Raw genomic sequence first — 19862 nt, 5'->3', positions numbered from 1 at the left:
ACACTGGAGCCCTGGGTTTTCTTCAAGGTGGACTCGACAAGAAGAGATTCATGGGGTAGTTGGGGTTTGTCAAACCCCGGGATAGGGATGACCCTGTAGAGACTATCCAGTTTTCTAGGGGCCCCCGGTACCGTGAGAGGGTTCTCCCAATTCTTGTAGAAAGTTTCCCGTAAGATGTCGTGGACGGGTAACTTTAGAAATTCTTGGGGGGGTTGCTCGAAGTCTAGGGCATCTAAGAAAGCCTGTGACTTCTTAAAGTAAGATTATAACGGGATAGAGAGAGCCGCTGACATTTCCCGAAGAAATTTGGTGAACGAGGATTGTTCAGGCTTGGAACCGGGATCGATTGTCGAGGGTTCCTCGTCGGTTGATGAAGCCATACTCCAAACCCGACATCGGGAACGACACCAAGCCCCCCGAGACCGAGACCGGCACCGCTCTTCTTCCCCCGGTACCATCTCCATGTGTTCTGGCATATCTCTCTCTAAGACTCGCCACGCAGAACCATCCACACCACCGTCCCGTCCTATACACACCGACGTCAGGGACCCGGACCTCTGGGAAGAATCCCAATCCCGGTACCGGGCTGGGATTCTTCCCAGAGGTCCGGGTCCCTGACATCGGTGTGTATAGGACGGGACGGTGGTGTGGATGGTTCTGCGTGGCGAGTCTTAGAGAGAGATATGCCAGAACGCATGGAGACGGTACCGGGGGAAGAAGAGCGGTGCCGGTCTCGGTCTCGGGGGGGCTTGGTGTCGTTCCAGATGTCGGGGAGGATCGGCATCAGAGTGTAGTTGCACGAGAGGATTGATTGGTTCCGCCGAGAGCACCGGCATGGACGTGTTTAATGGTACCGATGGAGTCGACTCCAGTGGTATGGTGCGAGGCTCGGGCCGGTCTGGTACCGGAAGGAGCGGGGCCAATATTGTTGGCAACAGGTGTTGTAGTTGTTGCTGTAGCTGCTCCTCCAATTGGGTTTGGAGTATGGCCGCTATGCGGTCGTCCAGAGGAGGCACCGGTACCGCTTTTTTCTTTTTCGGTACCATAGGTGCCGCTCCATGCCCCGGCGATGAGGAGGCCGATGACGAGGCACTCACCGAAATCGGGGCGGAGCGTTTATGGGGTCGGCTTGATGCCGGGAGGACCGGCGTCGCCGCTGTGACAGGAGGGTGCTCAAGGGAAGTGGAAGGCTTCTTAGCCGGCTTACCTGACGCTATCGACCCCGAGGAAGGATCAGGCGGTGTCAAGGTAGTCGGTGCCGACTTTAGCGGTGCCGTCGATGGTGTGGCAGACTCCATGGCAGATCCGGTACCGAAAAGGATATTCTGCTGGATCTGCCTATTTTTTAACGTACGTTTTTTAAGAGTGGCACAGCGGGTGCAGGTGTCAGCCCGATGCTCTGGACCCAGGCACTGTAAACACCAATTGTGCAGGTCAGTGAGAGAGATCGGGCGTGCACACCGCTGGCACTTCTTAAAGCCCGGCTGAGGGGGCATGAATGGAAACACGGCCTCCGCAAAATCAAACCCGGAGGCCTGTATGTTGGCAACAGGCCCCGCCGGGGCCGGCCAGAAAAATAAAGGAAAAGACAAAATTAAGATTTTTTTTTTTTTTTTTAAACGAAACAGGAACCCGAAGGGAAAAAAGCAAAAAAGGAAGAGAATTACGCGAGCGGGAAGGCAAAAGTAGGATATTTCAACAGCCGTTGAAAGCACATGCGTTTTCTTCGCTCCGCGGAAACGAAGAAACTGGGGACCACGCTCTCCTCCGTCGAGCGGGAAGGCACCCGCGCATGCGCGGTGCGGTCAACTAGAACTTTCTAGTTAAAAGTGACGTCACCCATACGTTAAGAATATGCTGCCTACTTGTCCTGGGATAAACAGCTACTTTACGTAACTTGATGCTGAATGAGAGCAACAGTGCCAAGTAGAGAGTTGCACGGGGACAGAAATCCCACCCATCCCCATCCGTCCCCGCCAGGATCCTCTCCGTCCCCACCCGTCCCCGTCAGGATCCTCTCCGTCCCCACCCATCCCCACAAGGAATTACCTCCATCCCCGCCCGTCCCCACCAGGATCCTCTCCGTCCCCACCCGTCCCCGTCAGGATCCTCTCCGTCCCCACCCATCCCCACAAGGAATTACCTCCATCCCCGCCCGTCCCTATAAAAAGCAGCAATTACTTCTGACAGGATCATCAATTCCACAGTTTCTTTTGTGTTTGCGCTGCTGTTTTCCTTGTGGAATCTCTTTGGTGGAACCCTTTTTTTGTTTTCTGTTCAGGTAATTAACTTATAAACCCCCTCTTTTACTAAGACTGACGTGTCCATTATATTATATGGAGGAACCCTGCTTCCAAAGTCTTCCATCCTCGTGGGAGTCCCGTTGACTAGAGGGGGGTCCCCGTGGGATTCCCATGGTCCAGAGGGGTTCCCCGTGGGAGTCCCGTGGGTTAGAAGGGGATTCCTGCAGGACCCCCACGGGATTCCCGCGATCCCCGTTCCCGTGCAGACCTCTAGTGCCAAGTTAACAGGCATTTGGAGATGCAGATCTCCCATAAGAGCCATAGAAGACACATGTTGCTCCTGAGCAACAATGCCAAATAAAGGGTTAAATGTGAGGGCAGAACAATGAAGAAATTTGTATTTATGCGAGAGGCAATATAACATTGGGAAACCCATCTTTAACAGTATAGGGAGAGTTAGCGGCGTAGCGAGGGAAGGAGGCGCCCGGGACGGTGGCATCCAGCATCACCACGCCAAGCACCTCCCATACTCTTCCCCATCACAGTCACCTGCCCCATATTCCTTTTCAGCCGCGCACCCACACAATCCAGCATACCTCTTCAGATGATCGCCGGCAACTCTAACCAACTACTCACGCTGGCCTCAGCTCTCCCTCCGATAATCACTTCCTGGCAAGAGAGGCTGCTCGCCGCTGGTAATCATTTGAAGAGGTAGGTGAGTGAGCAGAGAGGAGGAGAAGTGCTGGCGCCCCCGCCAATACGACACCTGAGGTGGTTCTCCCCCCCCCTTGCTACACCACTGGGAAGAGCAGTTCAAATTGTGCTACAATCCCCATCTTTAACCTAGGCGCTACCATCTTCAAGTAACAAAATGGAATTTCAACACAGAGAGAGCGACAAAGAGCACATTAGTCCCACGGAGTTCCGAGTCGGTGCCACAACAATCATACTTGGAGCTTAAATGACAGTTAAGGGTGAAGGTCTTATATGCAAACAGAGTTCTGTTCTATAGACTTGACACCCTAGTAAAGGAGGCACTCAGATTGATGGGAAAATATAACAAGATCGAAAAGTGCCAATACCCAAGTGACTATCCCCCAGATTCTATAAAGGCCACCCAAATTTGAGAGCCCAAAATTAGGCACAGATCCCAGACTGGAACCCTAAATAATCGGTTAATGGGCTCCAATGAATTAATTATTGACATCAGAATGGGATGATTTATCATGGCCATTTCATCCGACAACATTTTATCATGGCAACAACGAATCGTGTCTCTCCTGCTCCTCCCCCCCATCACCACTTCTCCTCCTCTGTCACCCCCACCCCACCGTCACACACACACACACACACACACACATACCCCCGCATATCTATTGAAAGGTTCATCAGCATGAGCATCTACCACCCACTGCTCAGCTGGCCTTGGCTCCCTTCTGCCATCACTTCCAAGTGGCGGGACCAGGACGTCATGTTAGGGCAGCCAAGGCTGGCGCGAGGAAGATGTTGTTTGTGCCGGTGAACTTTTCAAAAGGAATGCAAGGTGGGGGGGGTGCTCCTATCCTGGAGATTAGGAGATGCGGGGGGGGGGGGGGTGCTCCTGCTTTGGGGTGTGTGGGGGGCATAGCCACCCCTCAAGAGGCTGATTCAGCGATGAAATGGGCCGTGCTGAATCATCCTAGGCCAAGTGACATTAGCAAGCACTTACCGTAAATAGTACTGATGACGTGGTCACTGAATTGGCTATGCACTATCCTATAAAAATGGGTGCCTAAACTTGATCACATGCAACTCAAAGGGGGGGGGGATGGCCACGGGAGAGGCATAGGCAGGTCAGGGGCGTTCACAAAAGAAGCTCACAGTGTTATAGAATAGAGAGAATCTGCAACCAATTTGCGTGTCAAGATTTATACCAGGTTTCAACTGGTGTTAAGTCCTTACTCCCAAAGTCAAGCGCCAAATCTGTTCTATAAAGAGTGCTCATCCTTAAAAGCCCTTTACAGAATAGAATTGAGCCCCAAATTTTCAGTGCTATTTAGAGAATCTAGCCCGGTCCCCGAGGGCCAGAATCCAGTCGGGTTTTCAGGATTTCCCCAATGAATATGCATGAGATCTATTTGCATGCACTGCTTTTAATGCATATTCATTGGGGAAATTCTGAAAACCTGGCTGGATTCCGGCCCTCGAGGACTGGAGTTGCCCACCCCTGATCTAGCCCTATGAGTTCACAAGGTGAACAAGCAAGACTCTGGCCTCAAATGGGGCCTCGTTAGACTTAAAGGTGGACGAACAGTGACAGCCATGGAGCAAGTTTCTAGACAAATGATTAAGAACATAAGAATTGCCGCTGCTGGGTCAGACCAGTGGTCCATCATGCCCAGCAGTCCACTCACGCGACAGCCCTCTGATCTAAGACCAGCGCCCTAACCGAGACCAGCCCTATCAGTGTATGTCCTTGTTCAGCAGGAACTTGTCTAACTTTGTCTTGAATCCCTGGAGGGTGTTTTCCCCTATGACAGACTCCGGAAGATTGCTCTAGTTTTCTACAACTCTCTGGGTGAAGAAGAACTTCCTTACGTTTGTATGGAATCTATCCCCTTTCAACTTTAGAGAGTGTCCTCTCGTTCTCCCTACCTTGGAGAAGATGAATAACCTGTCCTTATCTACCAAGTCTATTCCCTTCAGTACCTTGTTTCTATTCATGATTTGAAGAGTTGAACCACAATCGGTTTTGAGAAACCACGATAGTAATAAATTTCATAAGTTGTAAATGAGAAAGCAGGGGGGGGGTGACCACTGCAATTTGATTATTAATACGAATGACTGCAAATGAAGGTCTCTTTCCACATTCTATACTTGAATTATACATCCGAGTAATTATTAGAAACCTCACTTGAAAGTGTCTGATACACACTGGGAATTTTGTTTTCTGTTGTTGCAGAACACGAGGACAGTGTTGTGGGATTCCCAGTATCTTAAAAAGTCACAACTTCTTTCTAGCCCTTCCTTTGTCCTGTAGCCCTTTCACCATCTTCCCTCGCCTTGCCCTGATTTGACCTCTTCTCCCCAACTCAAGGACCCATTTTGTTTGATGACTCAACTCAGTTCAGCTGCTATGTATAGAGAGAGGATTTTGCCTATCCCAACTGTTCCCTCTTGGAGAAGGACTGTATGAAGAAAGATTTAAAAAATTGCGGCTGTACACACTTGAGGAAAGAAGAGAACGGGGAGATATGATTGAAACATATAAGTACATCACGGGACGCATCGAGTCAGAAGATGATATCTTCTGGCTCATGGGACCCTCGACCACCAGAGGGCATCCGCTGAAAATCAGGGGAGGGAAGTTTCATGGCGACTCCAGGAAGTACTTCTTCACCGAAAGAGTAGTGGATCATTGGAACAGACTCCCACTCCAGGTGATAAAGGCCAGCAGCGTGATGGATTTTAAGAGAAAATGGGATACTCACGTGGGATCTTTAAGGGAGTAAATTCAGGGGAGGGGATACTTGGAATGGGCAGACTTGGTGGACTATAGCCCTTTTCTGCTGCTTTTTTCTATGTTTCTATGCTAAGTCTACTTGTCCACCTGATCCTCTCTATGTAATCCACTGAAATCATATGAAGTATATTCTTCTGCTGATGTCTTTTCTTCAAGTCAAAGGAGGGTATCATGTGGGAGAGTGGTGAATTACATAAACTGGGAAGATTTCTGGGCTGGAAGAAAGTTTTATATAAGAGAATGTAAAGGATAAGAAGAACATAGCACGGAGTGGAAGCGCAGCCACTTCTGATTCAGCTTTGGCCATTGACATGTCCATAAATAACGTCTCCGACTCATGGCGGCCTGGCAAGATCCTGCGGTACAAACCTCCTTCCACCAAGAACAATCCCACTCGCAGCATGTGTGGCCTTATGCTCAAACTCAAGTGATGTGCCTAGATTGCTATTTACTGCTCGTTCAACAGCTTTGCGAATTCCCAAAGCTCAGAAGACACTAAACAGATGAGGAGCAGTTTTATGTTGTACATCTCAGCAGTGGTGATGTCCTCTCTTCAGATCCCCCAGACCAAGTCATCATGTCATTCTCTAGTTCATACTGCATTTTGTTGTACTTTAAATCCCTCTCCCTTTGTTTACTTTTCCTTTCAGCTTTCTTTTTGGGAGCACCACACTATGGGGGCCTGATCTGTGGGCTAGATTCACTAAGGACACCGATCGTGTCCTGACCACTTTGTGACCCGATTGTTCCCCGACCCGATTCATTAACCTTGGTGCCGAGCAACCTCCGATCCGATCCACGCATGCAAATGAGGGGGAATGGCATGCAAATGTAGGCAGGCAGCGATTCACTAAACAAATATGGAACACCGAATGGGCTGGACGATCAACAAAAGAAGTGACTGCTGGGGACCAGTCGCTCACTTGTTTTCCGACTGCATCTCCTGCTCTCTGCCTGGATTCTCCTGCCCCGACTCTCCTCTCGCCGCTCTACTCTGCCCCGAATCTCTCTTGCCACTCCGACTCACCGCCCTGCTCTTGCCCCGACTCTCCTGCCCTTCCCCGCAGTGTGAGCCTGTGGTTTTAACCCACGGGTTTAAAGAAGGTTAAAACCATAGGCTCGTGAAGTATTAAAAAGTTTAAAAAAAAATAAAAATTTCCAGTTCTGCTGGGCATGAAGGGCCAGCGCAAGCACCGACCATCTACAGGCAAAGAAGATGGTCTATGAATGTGTCAGGATCGCTGGAGAGCGATCTGTGCGGTCGGTTGGGGGTGCGATTCTGATCCTTTTACTTGAGGGTGCTTTGTGAATCAGCTCCCTAGCCATGGATCGGATCGCTCACGGATCGGATCCGTGGCCTTAGTGAATCTAGTCCAAGTGGGATTCTGTTTCTCCACTGGTACAAATGTTTGTAGAAATCCAGCTCGTTGCGTGGACTAGTAGATCTGGTTTCAGGCCATCCATTCACCTTGACCTGCGAGGATAATTAGGCAAAGTGAGCACGGCAAAGCAAATCCAGTGCTACGAAGCAGCTCCAGAGAAATTCTACAAGAAAGCGGTTATCCCCTTTTAACAATATTCGAAGGTTAAGGGATCAGATGTCTCTTAATTTTCCAAGTGGAAAAGGGGTTAAATCTAAAAGTCCTTTCGACTACTTTCCCTTATCAAGAGGTGAAAATCTGGAATGATCTTTCAGGTAATCCTAGAAATCTTACTCATTATTTGCAGTGTAGGGAAACTCTTAAAAAATGGGTTATTTAAAAAAGTTATATTATAAGTATTTTTACTTGTAGTAGGGATGTTTTATTTATTTGTAATTTTCTAGGTATGCCTAGTTTTCTTATTAATTGTGAACTGTACTGAAATTTGCTATTGTACTATTTTAAATGAATATCGTCCAGACCCTCAGGATCAGAAGTGACCTAAGTTAACGGAAAAGGCAACACTGCACTCACACAGCCCCAGCCGATGCTGTTACTCTCACCTCTTCATAAAGGCCATATACTGGACTACGGCATCCTCAGATTATGCAATACAGGAGGCTCATTTTCTTGTAGACACTCTTGTTTATCCATTTCAGATATGTCGGGAATTTCATTTGGAACAAACACCGGCCCTGCAGGCTTCAGCTCTTGCAGATGCAAAACAAACTTTATGGATTCTATTCGACACATCTTCCCCCGCAATTAAAGAGCTTCCCATCCAATTGGCACTAAAAGCAGTTTGGTGAAAACTGCAAGCTCACATATGCCGTACAACTTCCAGAGTACAGCGTCTTCGCCTGCTAGATAAATATTACCTTTGACACATGCTCAGCAGTGGAAATGAGCAGTAGTGGAAAGGAAGAATGTGTCAAGGAGTGGAGGAGCCACCGAATGGCTAGAGCTGGTGGACTGGGGGAAGCCAGGTTCAACCCTTGCAGCCACGCCCTATAATCTTGGGCAAGTCACTTAACGTTCCACTGACTCGGGTACAAACTCTGCGGCCGACGTAGAAAGCTACCATGAGAATAAGTGTGTGGTTAATGAGTGGTCCACTATAGCACGGAAAGACGTACGCAGTGCTGTACATTTTGACATTTAATAGAGTCCCTGCTCAGAAGAGCTTACAATCTAACCTAGACAGATAGGCATGACATATAGGATTGGGGACTACACACTCGTTAAGGGTCACACGATGAACATACATTTTAATATGCTAAAATCATATGGTAAAGGAACATAGAAACATGACCACAGATAAAGGCCAAATGGCCCATCTAGTCGGCCCATCTGCAGTAACCATTATCTCTTTCTCTCTCCAAGAGATCCCACGTGCCTATCCCAGGCCCTCTTGAATTCAGACACAGTCTCTGTTTCCACCACCTCGTCCGGGACACTGTTCCACACATCTACCACCCTTTCTGTAAAAAAAGTATTTCCTCAGCTATTAACTAATCCATAGCAGTGCAGATATGCTTTTTAGCTATGTGCTAAGGTCTACTGCATGAGAAATCTGCCATTTCTGAGGTGACCTAGAATGGTTAGGGAGAGCTCCCTTCCCAAATCCCCCGAGCCAAATATAGCTTTTCCCATCAGCCCAGTATTCCAGATGGCTAGCAGCACACCACCCCTCCTTCCCCCTTTACAAAGAATCATTGGTGTCTAGTGGCACCACCCCACCATTAGAAAAATATCCCTTGTGTCTAGGACACCCCCCACCAAAGAGACAGGAGTAAGCAGGGTCAGTCTGGTGACACAAAGGCAGGAGTGAGTGGGCATAGCTCCTGCCTCGTTGAAGATATGCAGTTGTGGTAGTGGTGTGGGGGGGGGGGGGGCCATTAATCACTAGGGGAAGAAAGAAGTTGCTTTTTTTGTCAGGGGCACTGAGAGGGGTGGGGCCATTGTAGACCGCCAATCACCACTCGTGCCCTGAAAGGAAGAGAACAATTTGTAATGAGATGCAGATCAGTGCTGTGATTTTAATGCAGTGCTAATTTGCATGCTCCTTGATTACTATTCTCTGGTGGTAATATCTCGCGGGATCTTCACATTAGAAATCGGATGGTTAGTGGCTCTAACATGCAGTTTTCTGCACCGACCCCTCAGATTGTAAATCCTCCGGGGATAGGAAAATACCTACTGTAGCTCAATGTAATCCCTTCGACCTACATCTCTTCCCTTCCTATTTAAAACCACGGGCTCGCGAAGTATTAAAAAGTTTTTTTAAAAAAAGTTTCCAGCTCTGCCGGGCACGGAGGGCCAGCGTATGCACGGACCATCTACAGGCAAAGAAGATGGTCTGCGCATGTGTCAGGTTCGCTGGAGAGCGATCCGTGCGGTCGGTTGGGGGCGCGATTCCAATCACTTCCCTTCCTATTTAAAACCCTTCTGTCTAGTAACTCAAGTAACATAGTAAATGACGGCAGATAAAGACCCGAATGGTCCATCCAGCCTGCCCAACTGTACACACTCTATAAATTAATGATTTAACTTAAATTGTCCTTTTTCTTAGTTATTTCTGGGCCAAAAACCCAGAGCTTTGCCTAGCACTGTGTTTAGGTTCCATCTACTGAAGTCTCCGTCAGAGCTCACTCCAGCCCATCTAAACCATCCCAGCCCGTCCTCAACTGAATGGCCATTTACGGGACACAGACCGTGCAAGTCTACCCAGTACAGGCCTTAGTTCTTCAATATATACCATTATTTTCCGATTAGAGATCCTCTGTGTTCATCCCATGCTTTTTTGAAACCTGTCACCGTTTTCCTCTCCACCACCTCCCTCAGGAGCGCTTTCCAGGCATCCATCACCCTCTCCGTAAATAATTTCCTAACATTACTCTTAAGTCCACCACCCCTCAGCCTCAAATTATGCCCTCTGGTTTTACCATTTTCCTTCCTCGGGAAAATATTTTGTTCACACGTTTTCTAGGCATTAGGAAATTCTACAGAGCCCTCAGGGTTACAGGTTGGACTCTCTCCCAATCTAGCATATCCGATTTCTGATAAAGAGCTAAAAACAAACAGCAGTGTACTTCTCACATCGTCTGTTCCTCCTCTTAAACAAACAGGCCAGGGCTAGGAGTCCCCCCTCTCTTTTCACCACACCCCTCTCCTTTCCTGAAAACAGCAGGCAAAGCAGCAAACTGACATCAGCCCTCAATGAAACCCACAGCACAAAATACAGAAAACCCAAGTACCTCGGGTGTCACAGGGTCACAAAAGGAACCACACCTGAGCACATTTTAAATGACTGTTTTCACTGCCCTGAAGACAAAAAGTAACCTCAAATAATTGCTGAAGACTCTGAACGGAGCAGGAGATGAGGGAGAGAGAGCAGGACATCTGGCATGCGGGATCCAGCTAAAGGGAATGGGATTTAATATGCCACCTTTCTGTGGTTACGATGATGTGGTTGCCGTGTTAGTCCAGTAGTGTAGGGAGGAGGAGGGGGCAGACCGCCCCAGGTACAGGGCGGGGGGGGGGGGTGCCGGCGCCTCTACTCCTCGCCACATCTTCCACTTGCTGCTCCCGCTGGCCTCGGCTCCCTTCTGATGCCACTTCCTGGTCGCAGGACCAGGATGTGACGTCAGAAGGGTGTCAAGGCCGGCTCGAGCAGCAGGTGGAGGGTGCAGCTCCCGGCAGTGCACGGGGGGCACATGGCGTTGCATGTTAGTCCACTTTTAAAGGTAATATATGGAAATAAAACAAAACAGGAAATAAGGCGATACCTTTTTTATTGGGCTAAATGCATTTTTTTTTAATTAGCTTTGGAAGGTAACCCTTCTTCTTCAGACCAAAAATATGTAAATGATGACAAATATATAAGTGACCAATACACACAATTGGGTGAAGATTCAAACTCAGGGTTTGTTCCCAAAATTCATCGATACAGCAACAACTGGTGAAGGAACAAACAGTATTTTAAATACCTTTTTAAACTTCAGTGGCGCTCAAGATAAGTTCTTTATGAACTCACGTTTTTTGAATTTATTCACATATTGAAGAATTATTTTGCTATATTTTTATTACCTTTTCACTTTTAATGGTGCAATGATAGATTCTACAAAAAACACTCTTTAGGGGTTTTGTACCCCACATTGAGGTTTTTTACTCCATCTTGGTCTCTGAGCGCCACTGAAGTTTAAAAAGGTATTTAAAATACTGTTTGTTCCTTCACCAGTTGTTGCTGAAATATATAAGTGAAACATAAAAGCATCCCAGTGGCAGTCTCACAGGAAGGGAAGGGGTGGGTATGGTAAGAAACAGGGAGGGCAGGGTGAGCGACAGAGAACAGGTGATAAGAAAGTCACAAAGCAGTATCGTTCTGTGCTTTGTAATGGGACAGAAAACCAAGATCTTTGGGCTAGATTTGCTAAGGGCACGGATTGGATCCAATCCGTGAGGGATCCAATCCAATCCGTGTCCGGGGGGGGCTGATTCACGAATCGCCCGCCTGCCCGGATCACTCTATAGCGATCCCAACGCATGCACAGACCACCTGTAGATGCTCTGCGCATGTGCTGGCCCTCCGAGCCCGGCAGAGAATTTTTTTTTTTTTAAACTGTTTTAAACTTTTTTGTGAGCCTGTGGTTTTGACCCGCTTTAAGCTAACGGGTTAAAACCACAGGCTTGCACTGTGGGGAAGGGTGGGAGAGTCGAGGCTGCAGGAGTTCGAGGCAGATGGGAGAGTCGGGGCTGCAGGAGTTCGGAGCAGGCAAAAGAGTCTGGTCAGCCGAAAGCCTGAAGTCATAATGCCGTTGTACAGGGCCATGGTGAGACCTCATCTGGAATACTGTGTGCAATTCTGGAGGCCACATTACAGTAAAGATGTGCGCAGAATTGAATTGGTTCAGCGGACGGCCACCAGGATGATCTCGGGGCTCAAGGGTCTCTCGTACAAAGAGAGACTGAACAAATTGCAGCTCTACACTCTCGAGGAACGTAGGGAGAGGGGAGACATGATCGAAACATTTAAGTACCTCACGGGACGTGTCGAAGTGGAAGATGATATTTTCTTTCTCAAGGGACCCTCGGCCACAAGAGGGCACCCGCTCAAACTCAGGGGCGGAAAATTTCATGGCGACACCAGAAAGTATTTCTTCACAGAGAGAGTGGTTGATCATTGGAACAAGCTTCCAGTGCAGGTGATCGAGGCAGACAGCGTGCCAGACTTTAAGAATAAATGGGATACCCATGTGGGATCCCTACGAGGGTCAAGATAAGGAAATTGGGTCATTAGGGCATAGACAGGGGGTGGGTAAGCAGAGTGGGCAGACTTGATGGGCTGTAGCCCTTTTCTGCCGTCATCTTCTATGTTTCTATGTCTGCAGGTAGTTCGGGGCAGGCAGGAGATCGGGGCTGAAAGCAGGAGTTTGGGGCAGAGACCAGAAAAACAGGGAAGAGAGCAGGGCGGCAGAAGGCAGGGCAGTCGGAAAGGACCTCAGCGACTGGTCCTCAGCCGTCGCTTGTTTGTGATCGGCCAGCCCAGTCGGTGTTTCAGGGTTTTTGTTTGTGAATCACTGCCTGCCATCATTTGCATGCCGTTCCCCCTCATTTGCATGCGCGGATCGGAGGATGATAAGGACACAGGTTAGTGAATCGGGTCGGAGGGAAATCGGGTCGCAAACCGATCGTGTGAAGTCCTGTCTGGTGGGTGTCAAAATATTTTATCATGTTAATGTTTTGTGGTTACAATCAAAGCAATTTACATATTATACAGGTAGTTATTAAGGGGCAAAGGCGGGTTAAGTGACTTGCCCAGAGTCACAAGGAGCAGACGTGGAAATTGAACTCAGTTCCTCTGGTTCTCAAGTCACTCCACTAACCATTAGGTGGACTCCATCCTCTTCAGATGCTATGGATGCTTCGTAAGTGATCAGGCCTGGTGTTAGGTTTGCCACCTTATCCGTCTTTATGCGCTCATCCAGTACATGCCATGAAAATGCAGCATAACTGATCCCAGTCTGTGCCACCCATCCAGCATCTTGTCTGTGGCAGAGCTGCTCCGTTTCCCACCCATAGCTGTTGGCTCTGAAAATGCAGTAGTAAGTCCGTGAGAACTTCCGTTACTGATCAAACTCTTTCACTGTGTCCGAGGGGTAATGTGGGGTAGCCCTTTCAGGACCAAGGGACATATTTGTCCCATAACTTTAAAATCCCATAAATTTTGATTGGGATAGTCTACAGTTCTAAATTTGATATGTACGGATTCCATATGATACTGCCTTTATGTAAACAAACTGGTTCCGACATTCATTCATTAGCGTCGTTGCCAGATTGACGAGAAGATTCACTTGCCACACTGTCCATAAGCCAGAAGTTTGATTTTTTAAATAAAAATAATGATATTTCACAAAAAAAAATCAATTTTTTGGCATCTGCAAGCCCTTTTTACCATAAAAATGTCGTCAAAACCACAAAAATTGGCCTACGATCCTTATGGTCCTGAAAGGGTTAAGGTTAGTCTCCTCAATAGTTTTGAAACGTTGGTCCCTGTGCCTCTGGGTCATGGCGTGAACCAGGTGTCTGCTGCTTTAGGAACCTGGTGAACTAATAAACTGGCTCGTAATCCACGGTGTTTGGCTAGGTCTGGATCAGAAAATACAAATTCAAAATCGCCGTGGGAAGATTTTTATTCTAATCGCCACTGCTTTGGGAAAATCTTTTCCCCCCTAAAAAAGCTGATCCTGGAATAGGTCTTTTTGTTGTTGGAGAAAGAAGAGTAATTCCGTCCCATGGGTGGGACAGAATCAATGGAAGAGGCTGTAGTGTCAAGAGGAGATTAATCTTGCAAAATGGTGGTAAAAAAATATATATATATCAGAGTGCCTGCCCACAAAAAAACTCCTTGATTTTAAATGGTTTCAAAATCAAAACTTATTGGAATATGTTTATAAATAAGATGACAGCAAATACAAGTCCCAAAAAGCACGGTTAGCAAGATCTTACCCAATCGCTTGCACTTTCACCCTTATAAGCTGCAATTGGTGCAGAAGTTACAACCTCCAGATCATGCAACGCAACAAAATGACCAGGTGTTCCTCAAGTGGCCCCCCTGAGATCACTGGACATGACTGTGTGTGGCTTTTCCCTTTGGGGGTACGTGAAAGACAGAGTGTACGTACCTCCATTACCCGCAACTATGGATGATCTGCAGGAACGCATCGCTGAAGCTATAAACGTGATCACACTGGATATGCTTCGGAGAGTCTGGTCCGAGCTCAATTATCGCATCGATGTTTGCAGAGTAACAAGTGGGGCGCCCATCGAGTGAATGTCATCAACAGATACCGTATGAGACTTTAGGAGTTGATGAAACTGTAGCCTCAAAGGTGAAAGAATATTCCAATCAATTTTGGTTTTGTAACCATTTAAAATCAAGGAGTATATAAAGTATTCTTCATAATAGCAACCTTCTCACCAGAGGAAAAAAAAATCACTTAAATGGGAAGGAAATGTGAACATGACAGGTTGGGTTTTCTACTTTGGGCGTTTCAGAGGGAGAAAGACAACACCTGCCACTGTCAACATTTACTCAGATATCCTTGCAAGGAAGGGCTGGGCTATGGACGCCGGCAGTTATATTTGTATCCTACACCTCCATTTTAAGTTCAGTTTACATGTGCTTAATGGGACCACCCTGGCCTGATGAAGACCCTCTTTTGCAGAAAGGACATAACCAGGCCCGTCTGAAGCCAAACCTACACTCTCTCTCCTGCCCAAAGAATACTGAAATAAGCCTTTCACACCCTCAGGTCCTCATCTATTCCTGGTAAGTAGGTAGATGCTTTATTTGATCTCTGGCTGGAGGCGCTTTTGGCTAGTAGTCACACTTCCAAGATATAGTTTTCCTGGGGGAGCCTCTTCTGTATGGTGAAAAGCCATTGGTTGAGATGTCGGTTCTCAACTTCCAAGATATAGTTTTCCTGGGGGAGCCTCTGCTGTATGGTGAAAAGCCATTGGTTGAGATGTCGGTTCTCATCTAGCTGAGAGGAGAACTCGGATCCCAAAATAATGTTCCTTTCAATCTAGATTTCCACTGTTGATACAAGCTTTCCGCTACACAAAATCAACCCAAAACTGGTGTCCACAGCACAGCTCCTACTGGAGCTGCACACACAAAACTCCTCCTATGTCTCTAGACAGATCTGTCAGCTGTGACTGTCTCTGGTCCATACCTTAGGCTTAGAAAAGGGGCCTCAAAGTCCCTCCTTGAGGGCCGGAATCCAGTCAGGTTTTCAGGATTTCCCCAATGAATATGCATGAGATCTATTTGCATGCACTGCTTTCATTGTATGCTAATAGATCTCGTGCATATTCATTGGGGGAAATCCTGAAAACCCGACTGGATTCTGGCCCTCGAGGAGGGACTTTGAGACCCCTGGCTTAGAACATAAGTTCCTTCAGTTTCAGCACATCCATAAGGAATGTCTCATTTTCTGGCATCTTGCATGCAACCAACTGGTTTCTGGGTAGGGGAAAGTTCTTTTCAATCTAGATTTCCACTGCTAAACAAAATCAACCCGAACTGGTGTCCACAGCACAGCTCCTACTGGAGCTGCACACATAAAACTCCTCCTATGTCTCTAGACCAGGGATCTCAAAGTCCCTCCTTGAGGACCGCAATCCAGTCGGGTTTTCAGGATTTCCCCAATGAATATGCATTGAAAGCAGTACATGCACATAGATCTCAAGCATATTCATCGGGGAAATCCTGAAAACCCGACTGGATTGCGGCCCTCGAGGAGGGACTTTGAGAACCCTGCTCTAGTCCATATCTTGGGGCTCCTTTTAGGAAGGTGCGTTAGGGCCTTAACACGCAGAATAGCGGTAGTTTTTCAGCTAGCGCACCTTCGTAAAAGGAGCCCTTAAGTCTTGCCACACAAGTTCCTTCAGCTTCAGTCTCATTTTCCGTCATCTTGCATGCAACCAACTGGTTTCTGGGTGGGTGTGCTGGGGTAGGGGTGGGGCAAGTGAATTAAGAGGGATTTATTTAATTTGGGATGTCAGGAATTTATCTCAAGAATGGCAGTCTTGTGTTAAACCCTCCTCAAGTTTTGGAGGCTTTCTGGCAGTCTCCCCACCCCCATCCTCACCCCCCCCCCCCCAAAAAAAAAAATAAAAAAAATCCCCAAACAAACATCACATGGCACCCAGAGGAGCTATCGCTCCCAGGGAAGGGCTTAGAACAGAGATCTCAAAGTCCCTCCTTGAGGGCCGCAATCCAGTCGGGTTTTCAGGATTTCCCCAATGAATATGCATTGAAAGCAGTGCATGCACATAGATCTCATACATATTTATTAGGGAAATCCTGAAAACCCGACCGAATTGCAGCCTTCAAGGAGGGACTTTGAGACCCCTGGCTTAGAGGCACCATTTGCACTTCTCGGTGCAAAGGAGCCCACAGAAGCATGTGCACGGAACCTATCCCTTGCCCCCCCCCATGCCATGCCATGCCATGCCATGCCAGCCACGCCCTTTTACCCTATCAGCTCCGTTCAACCATTTTAAACGGGCAGATTAGCGGCGTGCAGGAAAGGCGATCAGCCGCCGCCGCCCCCTCTCCCGGTGCGGCCGAGCCTTAACTTTGTCCCTCCCCCCCCCCTTCCATCCCCGGAGAGCAACCGGAAGGATTCCGACCTTGCAAGTGATGTCGTGGCTGCAGCAGGTGCTCCGGGAGCGGTGCGGAGCCCGGGATCTGCCCTCCTCGGCCGGACACGCCCCGTTCGCGACCGCTGACGGCTCCCTCCGGCTCATCTCTCCCCCCCGCCCTCCCGGGGGACGGAGCCCCGTCAGCGCCGCCGTCGGACGGAGAGTCTCTCGACCACCTGCGGCCAGCGATCGGCCGAGACGGCGCGCGCCTCCCACTTGCCCGGTGAAGCCCCGCCTCCAAACCACGTGCCGCTTGCAGCCCTAAGGCTGGCGAACGGAGGGCGACTGGGCGCCCTCGGTGCCGCCTGGCAGTGCCCTCGAGAGTACCAGCTCCCAGTGCCAGTGGAGTATTTAAAATGCAATATGCCTTTGGGCTGCGTTTCCTTTAACTCTTTACCAATTAGGAGATCAAGAACTTCTCAATTGTAGAAACTTTCTTTTCCTTCATTTGAGCAGGGACTAAAGCAGTGGTCTCAAACTTGGAGGGCCTCAGAAAAAAATAGTTAATGTCTTGTTAAAGAAATGACAATTATAGTTTGTAAATCTTCCCTTTTGGCTAAGTCTTAATAATAATATTGTCATTAATAGCTAAAGACTTATAAGCTTGGCTACAATACAAGACCAAATGTCCAACCTGGAACTATTGGAGAATTATCATAAGGATCTCAAGCGCTCACAGCTAAAAGCTCGATTTATTTTTCAAGCTAATAACCAAAAGGTGAGCTATCATTGGTCCCATAAATTCTCCTATTTTAAATTCTTCTTTTTTATCTACAAACATTTTATATATAAATATATTTTTTTATAAAGTACACTCTTTAAGTACAATCTTGAGTGAGTCATGAAGCTAAGTACTCTTTAAGTACAATCTTGAGTGAGAGAGTGCTATTTATTAATCAAAACCAGTATACTGAAGAAGTATTGTAATGCAACATGTATGAAGCAAAATAGGATTTATATTACACTTTATAAAAAAATATATTTATATATAAAAAGTTTGTAGATAAAAAAGAAGAATTTAAAATAGGAGAATTTATGGGACCAATGATAGCTCACCTTTTGGTTATTAGCTTGAAAAATAAATCGAGCTTTTAGCTGTGAGCGCTTGAGATCCTTATGATAATTCTCCAATAGTTCCAGGTTGGACATTTGGTCTTGTATTGTAGCCAAGCTTATAAGGATTTAGTGTGTTTCACATATTTTTGAGGATTTATAGCTAAAGAGACAGATGATCAAGAAACTGTTTTATTTTACTTTTGTGAATATGAAAAACATATCCAGGGCCTCAAAATAGTACCTGGCAGGCTGAGAGTATGAGACCACTGGCCTAAAGGTACCAGGCTATATTTCTCTTTCCATTATACAGTACTCCCCCGATATTCGCTGGGGTTCTGTTCCAGGAACCCCCGTGAATGCTGAAAAACCGCAAATACGTTTTTTAGCGGGGGTGATAGGAGAGGGCAGCCGGAGAGGGCAGCTCCTGATTGGTGAGGCCCGGCTTTAGTACAGGAAGAGGCGGTCGGCGCATGCTGCGAGTGATTTCCTTCGCTCGCCAGCGCTCTGGCTGCCCTCTCCTGCCCGGTCATTTGCAGTTGGAAAATACCGCGAATGACCGGGACCACGAATCGCAGACCGCAAATTTGCAGGGGAGCACTGTATACACCCTCATTTCAAACTGGAATGAGCTTCCTGTAGAGATCAGATCAATTTCTTCTCTAAAATTAATACTTAACCCCCCCCCCCAAAAAAAAAAAACATTTGTATAAATAGTTCTACTATAAGATTTAGGATTGTACTTCATTTCCCAACTGATTTTTAGTGTGGGCTTTTTTTTCTCATAGTAATATAGTAACATAGTAGATGAACCCAAATGGTCCATCCAGTCTGCCCAACCTGATTCAATTTAAATTTTTAAATTTTTTTTCTTCTTAGCTATATCTGGGCAACAATCCAAAGCTCTACCCGGTACTGTGCTTGGGTTCCTACTGCAGCCCATCTACACCCTCCCAGCCACTGAATTCCTCCCCAGCCCATCCTCCACCAAATGGCCATATACAGACACAGACCGTGCAAGTCTCCCCAGTGCTGGCCTTAGTTCAATTTTTAATATTATTTTCTGATTCTAGATCCTCTTAGATCAAGAAGATCAAGTCGAGCTTCTTTTTAAGAGGATGACCCAGTATAAAAACTAAAGGATTGGACTGGATGTAGTAGGCTCCCAAACTGACTGGCCCCCACCTCCGGCATCTCCTCTGCCCATTCCCAAATGCATCTCAAGAGCAGCTCTGGCCCAGTGGTCAGTTTTTTTGTTTGTTTTTTTTTTGTTCAATATTTTTATTATAAAACAATAAGTGGCAGTGGTTGGAGCTACAGCCTCATCACCTTGGGGTTGTGGGTTCAAACCCTGTGCTGCTCTTTGTGACCCTGGGCAAGTCACTCAGTCCTCCATAGCCCCAGGTACGTTAGATAGATTGTGAGGCCACTGGGACAGATAGGGAAAAATGCTTGAGTATCTGATTGTAAAACCGCTTAGATAACCTTGATAGGCGGTATATAAAAATTAATAAACTTGAAACTTGATAAGAAAAGTTATACAACAACTTTAACATAGGTATGACAAGTTTTACAGGTATAATAAGTACACAGGTATAATATCGATACATGAGCATTTGGTAATATGATTAACACTTTATGCACTATAAGTATGATAGTGTGGCAATATAAACTGGCATCGCCAGGAAGAATTAGGAATGTCACAGTGGCATATTGCAGAGAAAAACTAGCAAGGGCAACATCGATCTATCATTGGGCAGTTTCATGGCATTAATCCAAAGCAAAGGTACAAACTATACCATTATGAGTGAGTCTGATCAGAGGGAAATAATTGAGCTAAGGGAGAAGTCAGATGTGATTTACAGTAACTAATGATTGGGTCCCATATATGCATAAATTTGTGGAATCTATGCATCCTTTTGGCAGTTATGC

At 47.1% G+C, this 19862-nt stretch overlaps 2 protein-coding genes across 3 annotated transcripts in view; one reads left to right on the top strand and one right to left on the bottom strand.

Annotated features, from left to right (window-relative positions):
- Positions 1-17108, bottom strand: part of RAB37 (RAB37, member RAS oncogene family) — a 57167-nt gene extending 40059 nt beyond the window's left edge. Inside the window, exon 1 of one of the 2 annotated variants that reach the window (XM_033961236.1) lies at positions 16866-17108. In XM_033961236.1, coding sequence (XP_033817127.1) covers positions 16866-16982 — 117 coding nt within the window. In that variant the 5' untranslated portion in view covers positions 16983-17108. The remainder of the gene's footprint in view (positions 1-16865) is intronic. The other variant, XM_033961235.1, reaches the window with a different exon arrangement.
- On the top strand, positions 6057-6431 carry LOC117367879 (protein Asterix-like). Its single transcript, XM_033960939.1, is given in 1 exon segment — positions 6057-6431. A coding segment is annotated over 1 exon segment (375 nt).
- Positions 17109-19862: the final 2754 nt, after the last annotated feature.

The sequence above is a fragment of the Geotrypetes seraphini genome, chromosome 10, assembly GCF_902459505.1.
Source record: "Geotrypetes seraphini chromosome 10, aGeoSer1.1, whole genome shotgun sequence".
Lineage (NCBI taxonomy): Eukaryota > Metazoa > Chordata > Amphibia > Gymnophiona > Dermophiidae > Geotrypetes > Geotrypetes seraphini.
Note: the sequence above shows the minus strand (reverse complement) of the source record. Positions and strands in the feature narration are given on the sequence as shown.